This window comes from Dipodomys spectabilis, unplaced genomic scaffold (genome assembly GCF_019054845.1).
Source record: "Dipodomys spectabilis isolate Male_0828 unplaced genomic scaffold, ASM1905484v1 ptg000023l, whole genome shotgun sequence".
Classification (NCBI taxonomy): Eukaryota; Metazoa; Chordata; class Mammalia; order Rodentia; family Heteromyidae; genus Dipodomys; species Dipodomys spectabilis.
Window position 1 is genome coordinate 2,015,132 of NW_024870700.1, and position 14,070 is coordinate 2,029,201.

General features: G+C 47.5%; 1 protein-coding gene across 1 annotated transcript in view; it reads right to left on the bottom strand.

The window, feature by feature from the left end:
* The window catches only part of Fli1 (Fli-1 proto-oncogene, ETS transcription factor), a 122,788-nt gene that overhangs the window by 44,945 nt on the left and 63,773 nt on the right, over positions 1 to 14,070 (bottom strand). The window contains exons 2-3 of the mRNA XM_042674848.1: positions 11,040 to 11,251; positions 833 to 987 (exon numbers count right to left, since the gene is read on the bottom strand). Coding sequence (XP_042530782.1) covers positions 833 to 987; positions 11,040 to 11,251 — 367 coding nt within the window. The remainder of the gene's footprint in view (positions 1 to 832; positions 988 to 11,039; positions 11,252 to 14,070) is intronic.

Here is a 14,070-nt window from a genome sequence, read left to right on the forward strand (position 1 = left end):
GGTGTCCAGCCAGTGGACAGAAGGACTGAATAATGGTTTTATTTTCTGTAAAACCAACCAACAGCTCCAATACCTACAGGGGGGCGGGGGGAAAGAGGCTATTTTTACATAATGACATAACTTGTGGCACATATGTGGAGGCGTTCCATTTGTTAAATATAGTTATTTCTATTTTCAAACTGAAAGAGCTGGCTGTAATTTTGGAAAGGTGGAAGTGAGCAGATGCCAGGAAGTACTTTGCCCAAGGAAGGGCAGGCATTGGTAGCTACGCTCCTCCTCAAAGGCAGGGAAGGCCGGATCTCAGCTCATGGAACTCCTTCCAGGTTAAGATGACTTGCCTCCAGTCCCTGTACACACCTTATCCTAGAGGCAACAAACGAATCACCTAGAGTCTATAGAGGGATCTAAGAGTGGAACTTCAGGAATTTACTGGGTTCTTGTGGTTCTCAGGAATTTTCCCTTGGATGGCAGCTAGAGAGTCAGGTAGAGACGAGTTACTTTTGCAGTACTGAGCTTCCATGGAGATTTAGCATACCCAGTGGAGTGTTGTGTTGTTGGTGGTGGTTATGAGTCTTGAACTCAGGGCTTGGGCGCTGTTCCTGAGCTCAAGGCTAGTGCACTACCCCAATGACACTTCTGGTTATCTAGAGATGGCTTTGAACTGCAATCTTCAGATCTCAGCCTTCTGAGTAGCATAAGATTATGGGCATAAGCTCCCAGCATTTGTCTCCCAGTAGAGTTTGATGCTCTCCGGGGTAGGGCTACCCTTCCATTACAACCCCCAAAGAACAAGGATGGGGATGACAGCCAGGCAACCTCGATCCTAAAGTACCTGCGGGCACAATGACTCTCCGTTCATTGGTGGTCATGTTGGGAGGAGGGGGACCGTTCTTCTCGTCAATGTAGCTGTTGTAGTTCAAGGGGTTGGATTCGCCTCCGCCCACGAGCTTGTTGCATTTGCTAACACTGCAGTCCACCGGAGACTCCCTAGGGTGAGAGGAGACAAAACCCAAAGCAGTCATTACAAGAGGGACAGCTCACCCCTACCTCAGGGGGCTAGGGCGGGCATTGAGACACAGTGGAGCACCTCTAGCTCCACCTGGTATCCTGAGGATGGTGACAATGATGATTGTGAGACTCTGTCGCCACCCTCTATGTGGCTACCACAGCTTGCGACAAATCCCAGCCCAATCCTGTAATTACAGGACTTAAAAGTATATGGCAGCTGCTTAGTGAACTTTCTCTGGATAGTGTCACAGCCCTCCCTGCCTGACTGCAGCTTACAGTCTTAGCCTGGAGTGACAGGCCATCTATATTCCCCAGTTCCCTGGCTAGTCCCTCCTCCTGGACACACCTTCTCCACAGCCCCAGGACACTTTGTGTCTGCCTTGGTTAGAGCACTTGTTATACTGGCTGATCCTTAGTTTGTCATGGGCGCTGCCCTCTGTCCTGTTATTTCTTGAGATGGTATTGCGACCATCTAGGGGCTCTTCTTTACCCCTCCAAGAATGAAAAGGCAGGGAGAGGGAGAGTGGATGCAATGTATATTTGAATGTAAGAGTAAGATGATAGGGGAAACTGAGGAAAAGCCTTTTAGCTGTTGGCCAGTTGGTATAAACTTCCAACCTGGAGCGCAGCTAGGAGGGCTGCCTGAGGCCATTCGGAGTCTTATTTACCTGCTTGCCAGGTAAGGGGAAGGAGGTGGTGGGAAAAGAGAATGGACTTCCCTTTGTAAGAAAGCTAGAAGTGGGGCCCAGAAAACAGTAGCCTCCTGTGAGCCTGTGGGCCCCTCCTTTCTAGTCCTGTGGGTGATTCTCATCTTCTCTGGCATCTAGTGGGATCACAGCCCCCACTTCACTCCAAGGAGAGGGGGCCCCCTGTCTGTGTGGATCCACTCTGAGTCCTCAAAGTCTTTGCTTGCTCAGACCTATTAGCTCAATTTTCCTAGAGAAGAGTGCACAGGTCCACCAGGCCATCTCTGCTTTCTCTAGGGTCCCCGGGGCCTAGATGTGGTCCCCTTCCCTAAGTCGCTGTCTCCACCTCTGCTGCCTGCACTGTTTTAAACTCCCTCCATATCAATGTGCCCTGCAAACTGACTTAGAGAGGAAGGGACTGGCAGGTACTCTCTCACTGAGCTCTTCCTATTGCAGCACTTCGCTGTCACACATTTGTCACACACTGTTTGGTATATTGCCCATTAGACCCCACCAAGGGCTACGATCTGGTGTTTATGGGGAAAGAAAATGAGTCTACTGAAGGTGGAGGGAAAATTCATCAAAAACCCACATGCAAAAGAAGGGGTCCTAGCTGAGCACCGGTGGCTCATGCCTGTATTCTTAGCTACTCAGGAGGCTGAGATCTGAAGCTCGCGGTTCAAAGCCAGCTGGGGCAGGAAAAGCCAGGCAACTCTTATCTCCAATTAGCTACCAGAAAAGCAGAAATGGCACAGTGGCTCAAGTGGTAGAGTGCTTGCCTTGAGCTGAAGAGCTCAGGGACAGGGCCCAGGTCCAGAGTTCAAGCCCCAGGACCGACAAAAAAAGAAAAAAAAAAAAGAATAGGGTCCTGCATAGAGAACCAGAATGCAAGGACTTCAACCTGATACAGAAGTTGTGGTTGCTGTAGCATTTTGCACCTCTTGCACAAATTCACAGAGGTAGCAATACAGAGATGCACCAGGGAAAAACCCAATCACCTCACTTAGTCTCAAACAATGCAACACAACAAGCACCTAAGATGTACACACACACACACACACACACACACACACACACACACACACATTTTTTGGCTGGTCCTTACTAGCACGTTCTACCACTTGAGCCATAGTACCACTTCCAGCCTTTTCTGAGTAGTTAAAGATAAAAAGTCTCACAAACTTTCCTGCCGGAGCTGGCTATGAACTGTGATCTTCAGATCTCAGCCTCTTGAGTGGCTTGGATTACAAGCATGAGGCACAGGCATCCGGCTGCACCTAGAATGTTGTAGGGTTGGTTGCTGAGCAACTGGCTGGACAGCAGGCCTGACACGCCCTCCACTGGCCACCAGGTGTCCAGCTCCATATATCCCCTGCCCAGTGCAGTCATGGACCTCCCACTGGGCCTGTCCACTTCCCACCCAGCCCTTCCAGCAGCAGGATGGAAGGAGACCCCAGAAGGCCAAACGGGGTTGCAGCTGCCATTACCCCAAGCAGGAAACATCCGTTTCTGCAGCCTGGGAGACAGCCAGTTCTCTCAAGAGCTCCAACCCAGGCCTTCTTCAGACCAGGGAGGTCAGATAAGGTTCAGAGCACAGCCCTCCAGCTCCGCAGTCATTCCTCAGGAACTTCCAGAAGCCTCACCGCTGCCCTCTGCCACTCTGCAGTGGGCAGGACTGGACCACTGCGAGACCCAAGGAGCCAACCAAGCCAGATAAGAGACCCACCCATCCCCATAGCTTGGAGAACAGTCAGCAGCCCAAAGAGCAGGCACTCAGCCCAGGGCTCCGAGAGACTCAGGCAGGGCGGGGGCGGGGGGCAGGGGGGGAGGCCTGAGCACACTCAATAGAGAAAATTAAATGAATTTGTTTCTTAATCTGAAAGGAAAAAAATATTGAAGATCACTTATCATAGCTGGGAGATAAATGCTCCACTGAGATATTAGAAGTCAGACGGTAATTTTTTCCTGATGTCTTACAGAGGGGAACATGGTCTGAAAATGAAAATAAGATGTATAACTTACACATGTTAGAATTTAAGGTTTTACTATTCGCCTACTGTTTTTCCAGGCAAAGAACCAAGAACCAGCCGTCAGAGTCCCAGATTGTTGAAGGTTTAATGTCCCCGTGGCAGTCGGAGGCAAGGCAGTAGCACATCGGGGCTTTTCACCAGCACTCGGCCCTTTGGCTTCTGCTGTTCAAGGACTTGGCCGGAGATGAAGCAGCCCCAGTCAGACCCTGGTGCCTGTGTCTGGGCTGAGCTGGCCCGAGCATGCTGGGTCCCGCTCGGCGGCTAACCGCATGTGTATGTGTGTGTGCGTGTGTGTGTGTGTGCGCGCGTGCGTGTGCACACACATACTATTATACTGCCCACAGTCCACCACACACACAATTTATACACAGTAAAAACGTACACATACTCTATCCCACGTGACACAAACACAATGCAAATGTTCACTGATATTATTACATGTGTACACATCCCACCACACATGCACAACACACCCTACTGTACATGACACACACACCATGAAAATGTGTACACATCCGACCGCACATTCCATGACATATGCATAGACACACAAGGATACAGAATGCAAACATGTACACATTGCACTGAAGATGCACACGTAACACCAGGCACAGCACTCAGTGCAAAGCTACACACACCCCACCATGTGACACCCAACATGAAAATGTGCACACATCCTACCACGTAGGCACGCCACACGCCACCATACATGACACACACCATGCAAGCGTGCATGGATCCCACCACACATGCACACACATTCCATGACATATGCACAGACATACACTCCACCACAAGTGATACGCAATGCAAACATGCACACATTCCACTGCGCACACACACACACACACACACACACACACACACACACTACTCATGTTTAATACAAACAAAACACACATTCCACCACATATACACAACCCCTCCACTCTACATGATAGCCACCATAAAAATGCTCACACACTTCACCACATATGTGCATGCACACTCCATGACACATGCACAATGCAAACCTACACATACTTCACACATGTGTACAAATATACACGCTCCACCACACAACACACACACACAAGGCAAACATCCAAACATAATATTCATGCACAATGCAAATATGCCTACACACTCCACCATATATGTACACATATACCACATATTCTTCACCACACAGTATGTACATGCACAGATGTACATACACATACACATACATCTATGGTCCACACCTACACACTACGTAAGGCAAGTATGTATGCTCATGTATACCAGAGTTGCACACACATTGATACATACATCCTCCATCACTTAACTATGCAACTACATGTATGCCTTAAAAGGCATATACGCACACATGTAAACAAACATGCTTACACATGTGTCCACCCTCCACCACACATGTGCATGGAAGTACACACATACACACACACACACACACACACACACACATATTCACACCCATCTGGTAGCCTCTCTGCATCAGTTGTAAAGCCATTCAAGAGCCAGAGAAGCTCAAAGGATTAAGTTGGCAACCGAGAGAGCAAAGTTTTCATTGGCTGGGGGCCTCTGGGGAAGAGGGCAGAGCTGACACACATTTGCCCTGAAGAGGCCATGGGCAGGGGACAGAGAAAGAGGAGGTATCTACTCCCCCAGGCTTCTCCCCATTATGAAGAGTTTCAAAGAATTCATTTTCCTATCAGTTGGGCCTCTGGGGGTTTCTGAGTTAAGCACTGAGCTCCTGCTGTACTGAGAAATTTAAACTTCAGGAACCACCCAAGCTTGAGACCCTGTCTGGTTTATGGCCATGAACATCGGGCATAGGTGGCAGCGCCTTGCCTGTCTCTTAAGACAGTACGTAGAGGAAAGGAAATTTGGTATAGCCTTCCTGACCATGGTCTTGTAACTTGTAGATCCTGGAGAACAGAGAGGAGGGCAGTAGGGGTTGGGGGCAGGGGCAAAGGCTGGTGGGGAAAGGGGAGAGTGTGGCGGGCTGGTTCTCCTAGCTGTCTGGCTAGCAGCCCCTGGGCTGTCTGATGGGCAGAACATCATTCTGTAGCACACAGAGGTTCTAGCTCCATTTTCTTCCCCCAGGTCTACCTCCATCTGCTCCCCAGCAGGGCAGATGATCTGTCTGTCTGCCCCTGTCCTTGGTCCGAGATCTCTGTGTTAAAACCTACAAAGGAGCATCCTTGGGGACAAACCACCCTGACACTACCCGTACTACACTTGCCCAGCTGGCCCTCCTCAGACTGTTGAGGGGGAGGGGAAGGGAAACCGTATCACTCCCAATCGCCTGCCAGACTTCTTTCCATTCTTTGTGCCTCCTCTAGACAGCCCAGCCACAGCTCTCCGGCTATGGCTAAGGGTGGGTCCAGGTGAACCCTGCATAAAAGCTGCTCTAAGCTGCTCTTCAATGGGGCAGCTGGTGCCTGTGAAGAGGGCAGGATGCAAACAAGGGTGGGGAGAAAAGAAGGAGAGCAAGGCGGGGAGGGGGGGGATCTTGCCATTCAGCTCCCCGCACCATCAGTGGGGAGGGGGAGCTACACATTTGTATTGAGACCTGCACTTGCAGCTAGCAAGGAGTTGGGGCCCACAAGCAGCTAATTGCACTGGGACAGGTGGCAGAAGGACCTGGGGCTGGAGCAGGGAGGGAGTAGATCAGGACATCTCCATGGCAGGGCATGGGCCATCCATGGGACAAGAAGCAGGCCATCATCATTTCTTTACCCTTGTTTCTATGCATCTGCAATTAGTGAACATTGCTTTTAAAGACTGTTAACAATCTCCAAATGCATCCTGCAAGGCTTTTAGCAAGTTAAGGTGTAAAGTCTTAGGTTTCAAAGATTTCAAAGATTCCCACCCCCTTCCCATCTACCTCAGAGTGGCTGAAAATAAGGCATGTTGTCAGGTCTACAAATTTGCAGCTCAGACCAGCTGTCAAGTATGTACTCAGTGTTCACTCACTACCCTGAGGTCAGGAAGGCGGTCTGCATCACACGGGTACACTCAGACCCACCCAGCCTGTCTTCTCCATAGCACAATGCATTGTGTGATCCAGCAATCGGCATGGCCTTTAGAAGATCTTTCTGTAAGATCTCTGTAAGATCTCTGTATAGGTGTGACTTCTTGTGTTTTGGAAAGGAAAAGACACAAACAAAAAGCAACTTCCAAGGAAAGCAAAATTGTAATGAAGCCATCACTCAAAATCTACTCACTACTTCCTGCCCACCCATAGCAGATATTGATAGCTCTTCTGGAACTCTGAGAATAACCCTTAACCCCTGTGACTGTGATATGTCTCCTTATTACAAGGTTAGGAACATAAGAATTTAGGAAGGTGCTGAATAAAGAGAGGCCCACGTTACAGGATGCACAAAGCTCATCATTCTGGGTGTGGTGTATCAGTCTCTGGGCGTCCAATTAATCCTGATGCTATTGGCTAGTTCAGGAAGTCTAACCCTGAGCTTGAGTCCTAAGGGCTAGATACCTAAGATAAGTCCTGGGTTTCTTCTCCATTAATTGACATTGGGTTGTTTTCCACCAATCCCTGTGGTTGAGACAGGAAGCAACTGAGAATTATTTGCAGACCATAGCTTGGATCAAGCTACTGAAATCTATATCCAACACAGAACCTATGGGCCAGGCTGCTTCAAGGGCAACTGAGAGGACCAGATTCAACTGCAACAGGAAGATGAGCAAAGAGACATGGTGAACCTCTTACAACCTGGGTGGCCTAGAGCAACTCTCAGCAAATCAGAGCTCAGGCTCTCCACTTGACCCTGGTTCTGATGGCTCATAGCTGGGATATAAAAGCAAGAGAGCACTGCAGCTTCGGGCATGTGGGATGCCTCCTTCCTGCCAGAGGCACAAAGATCCCCGAGGCCTCCAATAAGCCTCAAGAAGTAACTCAGAAAGTCACGCTTATCAAGGAACATAGGGAATACACGGTGAACCACAAAGACAGTGCAAAACATTCTGACCCAGTGCTGTCCAACCAAATGTGAGTCACACAGATCATTTAAAAACATTCTGGTGGTTGTATTTGTTGGTGGTGCTAATGGTGGTGCCAGTACTGGGCTTTGAACTCAGGACCTTGTGTTCTTGCTTATTTTGTTGTTAGTTTTGTTTGTTTGTTTGTTTTCACTAAAGGTAATCACTCCACCTCTTGAGCCACAGCTCCATTTCCTGCTTTTTAGTGATTAATTGGAGATACAGGTCTCATGGACTTTCCTTGCTGAGGCTGGCTTTGAATAGGATCCTCAGATCTTAGCCTGAGTAGCTGGGAATTCAGGCCTGAGCCACCAGTGCCTGGCTTGGTAGTTGTATTTTTGTTGTTGGTGGTGGTGGTCATGGGGCCTGAACTCTGGGCCTGGGCTCTGTCACTCAGCTCTTCAGCTCAAGGATAGTGCTCTACCACTTGAGCCATAGCACCACTTCTGGCTTTTTTTTTTCTGCTTATGTGGTGCTGAGGAATTGAACCCAGGGCCTAATGCATGCAAGGCAAGCACTCTACCATGGAGCCACCTTCCCAGCCCGGTAGTTGTATTTTTTGTTAAAGAATAACAACAAATGAAAATGTATCAGTCTGCTAATACAGACAAAAATGCTCATTCCAACATATGTCTTACACCTCCCTACTAGGTATTTTCTAAGTCCAGTGTATATTTTCCATGGGAGAAAATGCACACTTTTGGTCTAGTTCCTTTCCCAGTGCTCAACAGCAACACAGAAGCCAGTGGCTGCTCTATACTGGATGCACAGACAAGCTAAGCGATTCCAAAGAAAACCGCTGGGTTCCTCATGTGAAGTTAAACAACCCTTCCTATCTTACAGATTATGATGAAAAAGACCAAATCACATCTAAATAACAAAGTGCTGCTCTCAGTCAGGCTGAGAGAATAGAAGCATGGCACTTAGGATAAGAGATTTAAATGGGTTGGCATCAATTTCATGTGTGTGTGTATGTATGTGTCGGTATGCGTGCACGCACGTGTGCATGCGTGCACAAGCATGTGTGTGTGCCAGTACTGGATCTTTAACTTAGAACCCGAATCTGTCCCTTAGCTGTTTTACTCTGAGCTGGCACTCTACTGCTTGAGCAACAGCTCCACTCGTGGCTTTTTGCTGGTTAATTGGAGATAAGAGTCTCACGGACTTTTCTGCCTGTGCTGGCTTTGGATTATGATCCTCAGATCTCAGCTTCCTGAGGAGTTATGATTACAGGTGTGAGCCACCGATGCCTGTCCCCACCTATTTCTTCGTCTCTTTTATTTTGGGCACAATTTAGTATTCGAACCTGCCTTAAGCAAAGGCATCTTTCTGAAAATCCTTGTTCCCTACTGTCTATTTACTATGAGCCCTTAGAGAATATCTTGCTTGGCTCTGAAACCCCAAGTAGCTTGTTTGAGTTTTCCTGGAGTGGGTAAGAATACTTCAGCCTTATCTGGATCTGCTTTGTCACCTGCTGATGTCTGGTCAAGATGGGTGAATTCAAATCAGAGGTTGCTTTGTGCAAGAAAGCCAGGTAAATATTGAATTGTCACATAGTCCTCCAGCTGGCCTCTACTTGTGACTGAGCTAGAAAGGGAATTTTGAATGTCAGTTTCCCCACAGGTCTCTTAGCCCAGGATTAGTATCCTGTAGTGCTGGAGGTAGTGAGGGAGGAAGCAGTAAGCTCAGCAAAACAGGCTTCCTGAGCAGCAACCCAGGTTCTAAGTTGGAGGGGCTTAGTCAACAGAGCAGTGTCTCTGTCTGGCTTATTTGTTAGCCCCAGGTTGCAACATCTGGAACCTGAAAATTAAAAAAAAATCTGCAATGCTCCAAACTCCAAATTATTTTGAGCTTTCCATCACTCTAGTCCAGAAGTATATTATTTCTGATTATTTCTTATCGTTCTTTCTTTTTTGGGGGGTGAACAACACTAGGATTTGAACTCGGCTTCACTCTTTTTAAGGAAGTACTTCAGCTATATCCTTAGTCTTTTCAGAGAATATCTTTTTCTTTTTTCTTTTCTTTCTTCCTTTCTTTTTGGCTAGTCTGGTCCTGGATTGAGATCTTCCTACCTATGCTTACTGCAAAGTTGGAACAGTAGATGTGAATCACCAATCGGACTTGTTTGTTGGGATGGGTGTCTTGATCTTCCTGATTTATGCCTCCTGAATAGCTGGTAGTATAAGTTCGAGCTGCCTCCTCTGCTCCTTCAGATTTTGTCCTTCTGACTTTCCCATCTCCACTCCCCATGGGCAGGAACGATCACCCCAGCAGTCTTGAATCACAGCTCTGATGATGTTGCATTTCACATCTATGCTTAAAGTCAGTCTCTGCCTATGCAAGAAATGACCTGTTTTTCTTAGCCTGCCAATCAAGGCCCTCTTAATGCATCTGATCTTTTTGTCTCCCTGTCTTTAGGTTCAGTGGAGGCCCAGACAATCCACCAGAAATGACAAGATCATGCATGAAACTAACATTTTCTCCCTTTCAAGCCTTTGCATATAATGATCACAAATCTCTACTGGACATTATCTGAGTTACAGGCTCCATTCTGGATCCTTTTCCTGAGGTTTCTGAAGGCTCACATGAAGCAAAGGCCTCTGTACTGTTCACAGGAGAGGAAGCTGGTGCTCCAAGAAGTTGAGACCTTTTGCTCAAAATGGAGAGTCAGGACCTGGAACCCAAGGCCTCCTCAGTCTATGAGGTGGTGCTCTTTCTTGTGTCCATCATTTTTCTAGAATTCTTCTCTCTCCAGTTTTATAAGCAAAATCCTACCTTCTTTGCCCTTCCTGCATACTTTCCAGGCATGGCATTAACTTCCGGGCACAGCTAGTCCTTCTGAGTGTCTGCCTTCCGCATTTCACTTTTACTAGAATCATCTGCTCACCTTTGCTCCAATGAAACCCACCTGGGAAGTTTAAGAGCCTTCAAGAAGATAGGATGAGTATCTTATTGCTAGATTTTTAACCTGGAGAGACTGGGCTTGGACTGGGCCTGACACAGAGAGGTGTTCTGCAAGTGTGTGTCTTGGAGTTTGGGGCCTGGCTTTAACCCGAATCCTGAGGGTCCCACCAGGACTTAGAGAACCAGGTGGGCTTTTTTGGAGCCAATCCAGCCCCACCAAGCCTGTAGTTCTGCAACTCACTCTCTCAGCTCAGCTCTCTAGGGACTGACACAGCTCACAGACCCAGTACCAGAGCCTTGCCTTCTGCTAATGTCCTCAATGCCAGCAGCCTCTTCCTGAAAAATTCTCAGGTCTCAGAAACTGGGGAAGGGGACACGCCTGGAGCTTCCCCCCAACCCTACAGAGGGGAAGGCTAAGCAGGCTTACCTGGATCCATTCATGTGGTCATATTCCCGCTTGACATTGACCCTCACTGGCTGATTGATCCATTCCTGCTGCGGCGGGAGGGGGTTGATCTTGTGGGGCTGCCCGTAGTCAGGACTCCCCGAAGCAGTCATGTCTGCCTTGGGGAGATGGGCTGCGGCTCCGTATGCTGACTCAAAGAGGGACTGGTCGTCACTCACCACCGACAGAGCCTCCTGCAGGGCCAAAGAAGAGACAAGAAGCTTAGGGTTTGCTCTCTTCACCCAGGCAAGTGGCATTCTCAATCTGAGCTGGTCCAATGGCCCTGGGCTGCAGGGGAACATCTTGCCTGCGAGCTCCAACTGTACCATGGCCCTCCAGAGCAGGCTCACCCACAGAGAAAGAGGAGATTAGCAAGGGAAGAACCCAGAAGTGAGTGCAGTTTGGGGGGAGGCTGTGTGTTGGGTCCTCAAAAAGGAGAATAGAAAAGAGAAGGTCAGAAACAGTGGTTAAAAAGCATGGAAGGAGGTGCTAGGTGTGACGCAGACTCTGGACTCTTTCAGAAATAAATGTGAATGTCTCTGATTAGCTAAGTAGCATAGTCAAGGGACAGGGGCTGGATGAGAATGGGCATTTATATTACAGGGGAGGACATAGAGATGCTCCAGGGAGATCATTTAGCTCAAGGTCATGTAAGGGAGTGGTGGTATCCAAGGCTGTGACTGGGTCAATTTTCACTCGGTTGCTAGGTGGATTAAATGAGCACCTGCGGCACAGATGTTTAGCTTATACAAAATGATTGGCAGTTTGAAGATGTCCTCTGCTGCATGTGCTGGTGTGTCCCCTAGACCTTCTTCAACCTGATTATTCAGCCAAAGAAGATAGGAGGAAGTAACCTGCATATAATCCTCTCAGCACCCCAAAGTGCTCTTCGGGTGATAAAGGTGAAGATCCATTCCCACAGTGCCATTATTAAAAAAAAAATAGCATTTAAGGAATCTGGTATGATCTGCTGAGGTGAGTGGCCTACAGACTTGGTTTCTACAGGCTTGGTTTGTCATAAGTGAATCCTGGAGTTTCCAGTAAAATGATTCCTTCCACATCACTTCGATTGTTAAGGGGAGGACAGAATGGAAGAGCAGAGGTGAAGAGGTCTTGGAGGCAGAACAGAACCTAGAAATGACCCTAGTGGTGGGGCATTCCTGGTATTCACCTTGTTCAAAGGCATTATACTATTGGAATCCTCCCTCCTACGTACCCTCCTTAGCGGACATGTTTGTATATATCTGCATATGACCCTATATGTGTTTACATAGCTTTTATAATTTACATATAACTTCTTCATCTGCAAGAAAACATGCCTGGTGAAGGTAGTAATTACACACACACACACACACACACACACACACACACACACACACAGAGTACTTAAAGTACTATCTTTGCAGCCAGAGGGATTTGAGTCTTAGTGGAAACTATATCAATTGTTCCTTAGATATTCGAATGGTTTATCTGTAGTACTTACAAGTACTTCTCTGTAGAATAGAGACAATCATAATTCCCTAACCTGGTAGATTTAGAATAAGGACACAACTAGATGATCTATGTACAGTATCTAAGTCAAGTATTTAACAAATAACACAGTAAATAACTAGAATAAAAACTTAAAGAGCCAATACCAGGAGAGGACCTGAGAACCACTGGGTTAAGAGATGGGTAGTGTGGGAGCAATGCCTCTTTCTCCCTTGTAATGGTTCCTCAGAACTCCAGTTGTCCTGAGAGAGGCAAGTTGTTCTCCTTCTGAATCTAGGACACCCTCTTCCCTGCCCTTAGACATTAGAATCCAGGGTTCTCAGGACTTTTGGGTTGGCTTGAGCCATGCCTCTAGCTTCCCTCATTCTAATACCTTACAGTCAGAAGATCATGGAACTTCTCAGTCTCCATAATCAATCCTTCCTTCTTTCTTCCCCTCTTTTGTTTTCTTCCTACCTTCCTTCTTTCCTCCCTCCTCCTTTCCTTTCCTTTCCTTTCATCTAGCTTCATTGCTCGGGAGAACCTGACTAAATCTGACAGAAAAACAAAACCAGTCAGAATTTTTTCCCAAGTATCTGAAATTCATCCTAAAACAAATAGATCTCTTTCCACCGAGTGCTTGACTCAAAAATGGGCCAGCTCAGGAGACATGAGTTGGCTTTACTTCTCCATAAGAACAAAGAAGTCGAGGAGGATAGTCTACAGAAACGAGGAGGCAGAAAGCAGCATGCAGAGAGAAAGAAAGAGATGGATGTCAAAGAGGTGTAGGGTGAATAAATGCTGCCTTCCTTTCCTGTCCAGCTGATGCCACTAGGCCTTGACAATTCTGTTACCTGGTTCCAGGAAAGCCCTCACATGCTCTCAGGAGCCACCCCTATTTTCCTGTACTACCTCCTGTTCTACTAAGCACCGCATTAGCCTTTATGGATGCCAGGGGCATCCCTTCAAGACTGGCCACAAGTCTCCCTGGCTTAGGGAAGTACCTCTATTACACTTGCAAGTGGAGTGAACCATTTCTGTGCAGGATTCCCACACAGTTACCCAGAGCGTGGCAGTGCCTCTGTACTACCCCATCCATTTCACACCAGAATACCACAGGCAGACCCCATCACTGGCTTCAGACCCAAGAACATTACTTCCTTTCTGATTATTTCTCACAATCCTGGCAAAAATCTTTGCCTGGGTTCTTCTGGAAGGCAGAGGAACAAGAGAACGTGTTTCTATTAATCTTGGTAACCAATGTTTGCTGAGTACTCAACGTTGGAAAACTATGATTTGGAATCCATGCTTACAGTCAAAACAAAGGTCAGTTGTCAGAGGTGAAGAAGTAGTAGATATGGTGATGATAGTTAGATTCTGAAATCTGAACCCATTGGCCTTCTAATTAGACCCTGTTTCACTTTTCTGCATTTCCAGTCTTCCTTTCAAGCCATGAATGAATGGTGTTCCCTTGCAGGCTCTTCCCACTGCACCTGTCCGGCTTCTGAGTTCGGGCCTCTAGGTGGCTCAGGGGACTGTTAAA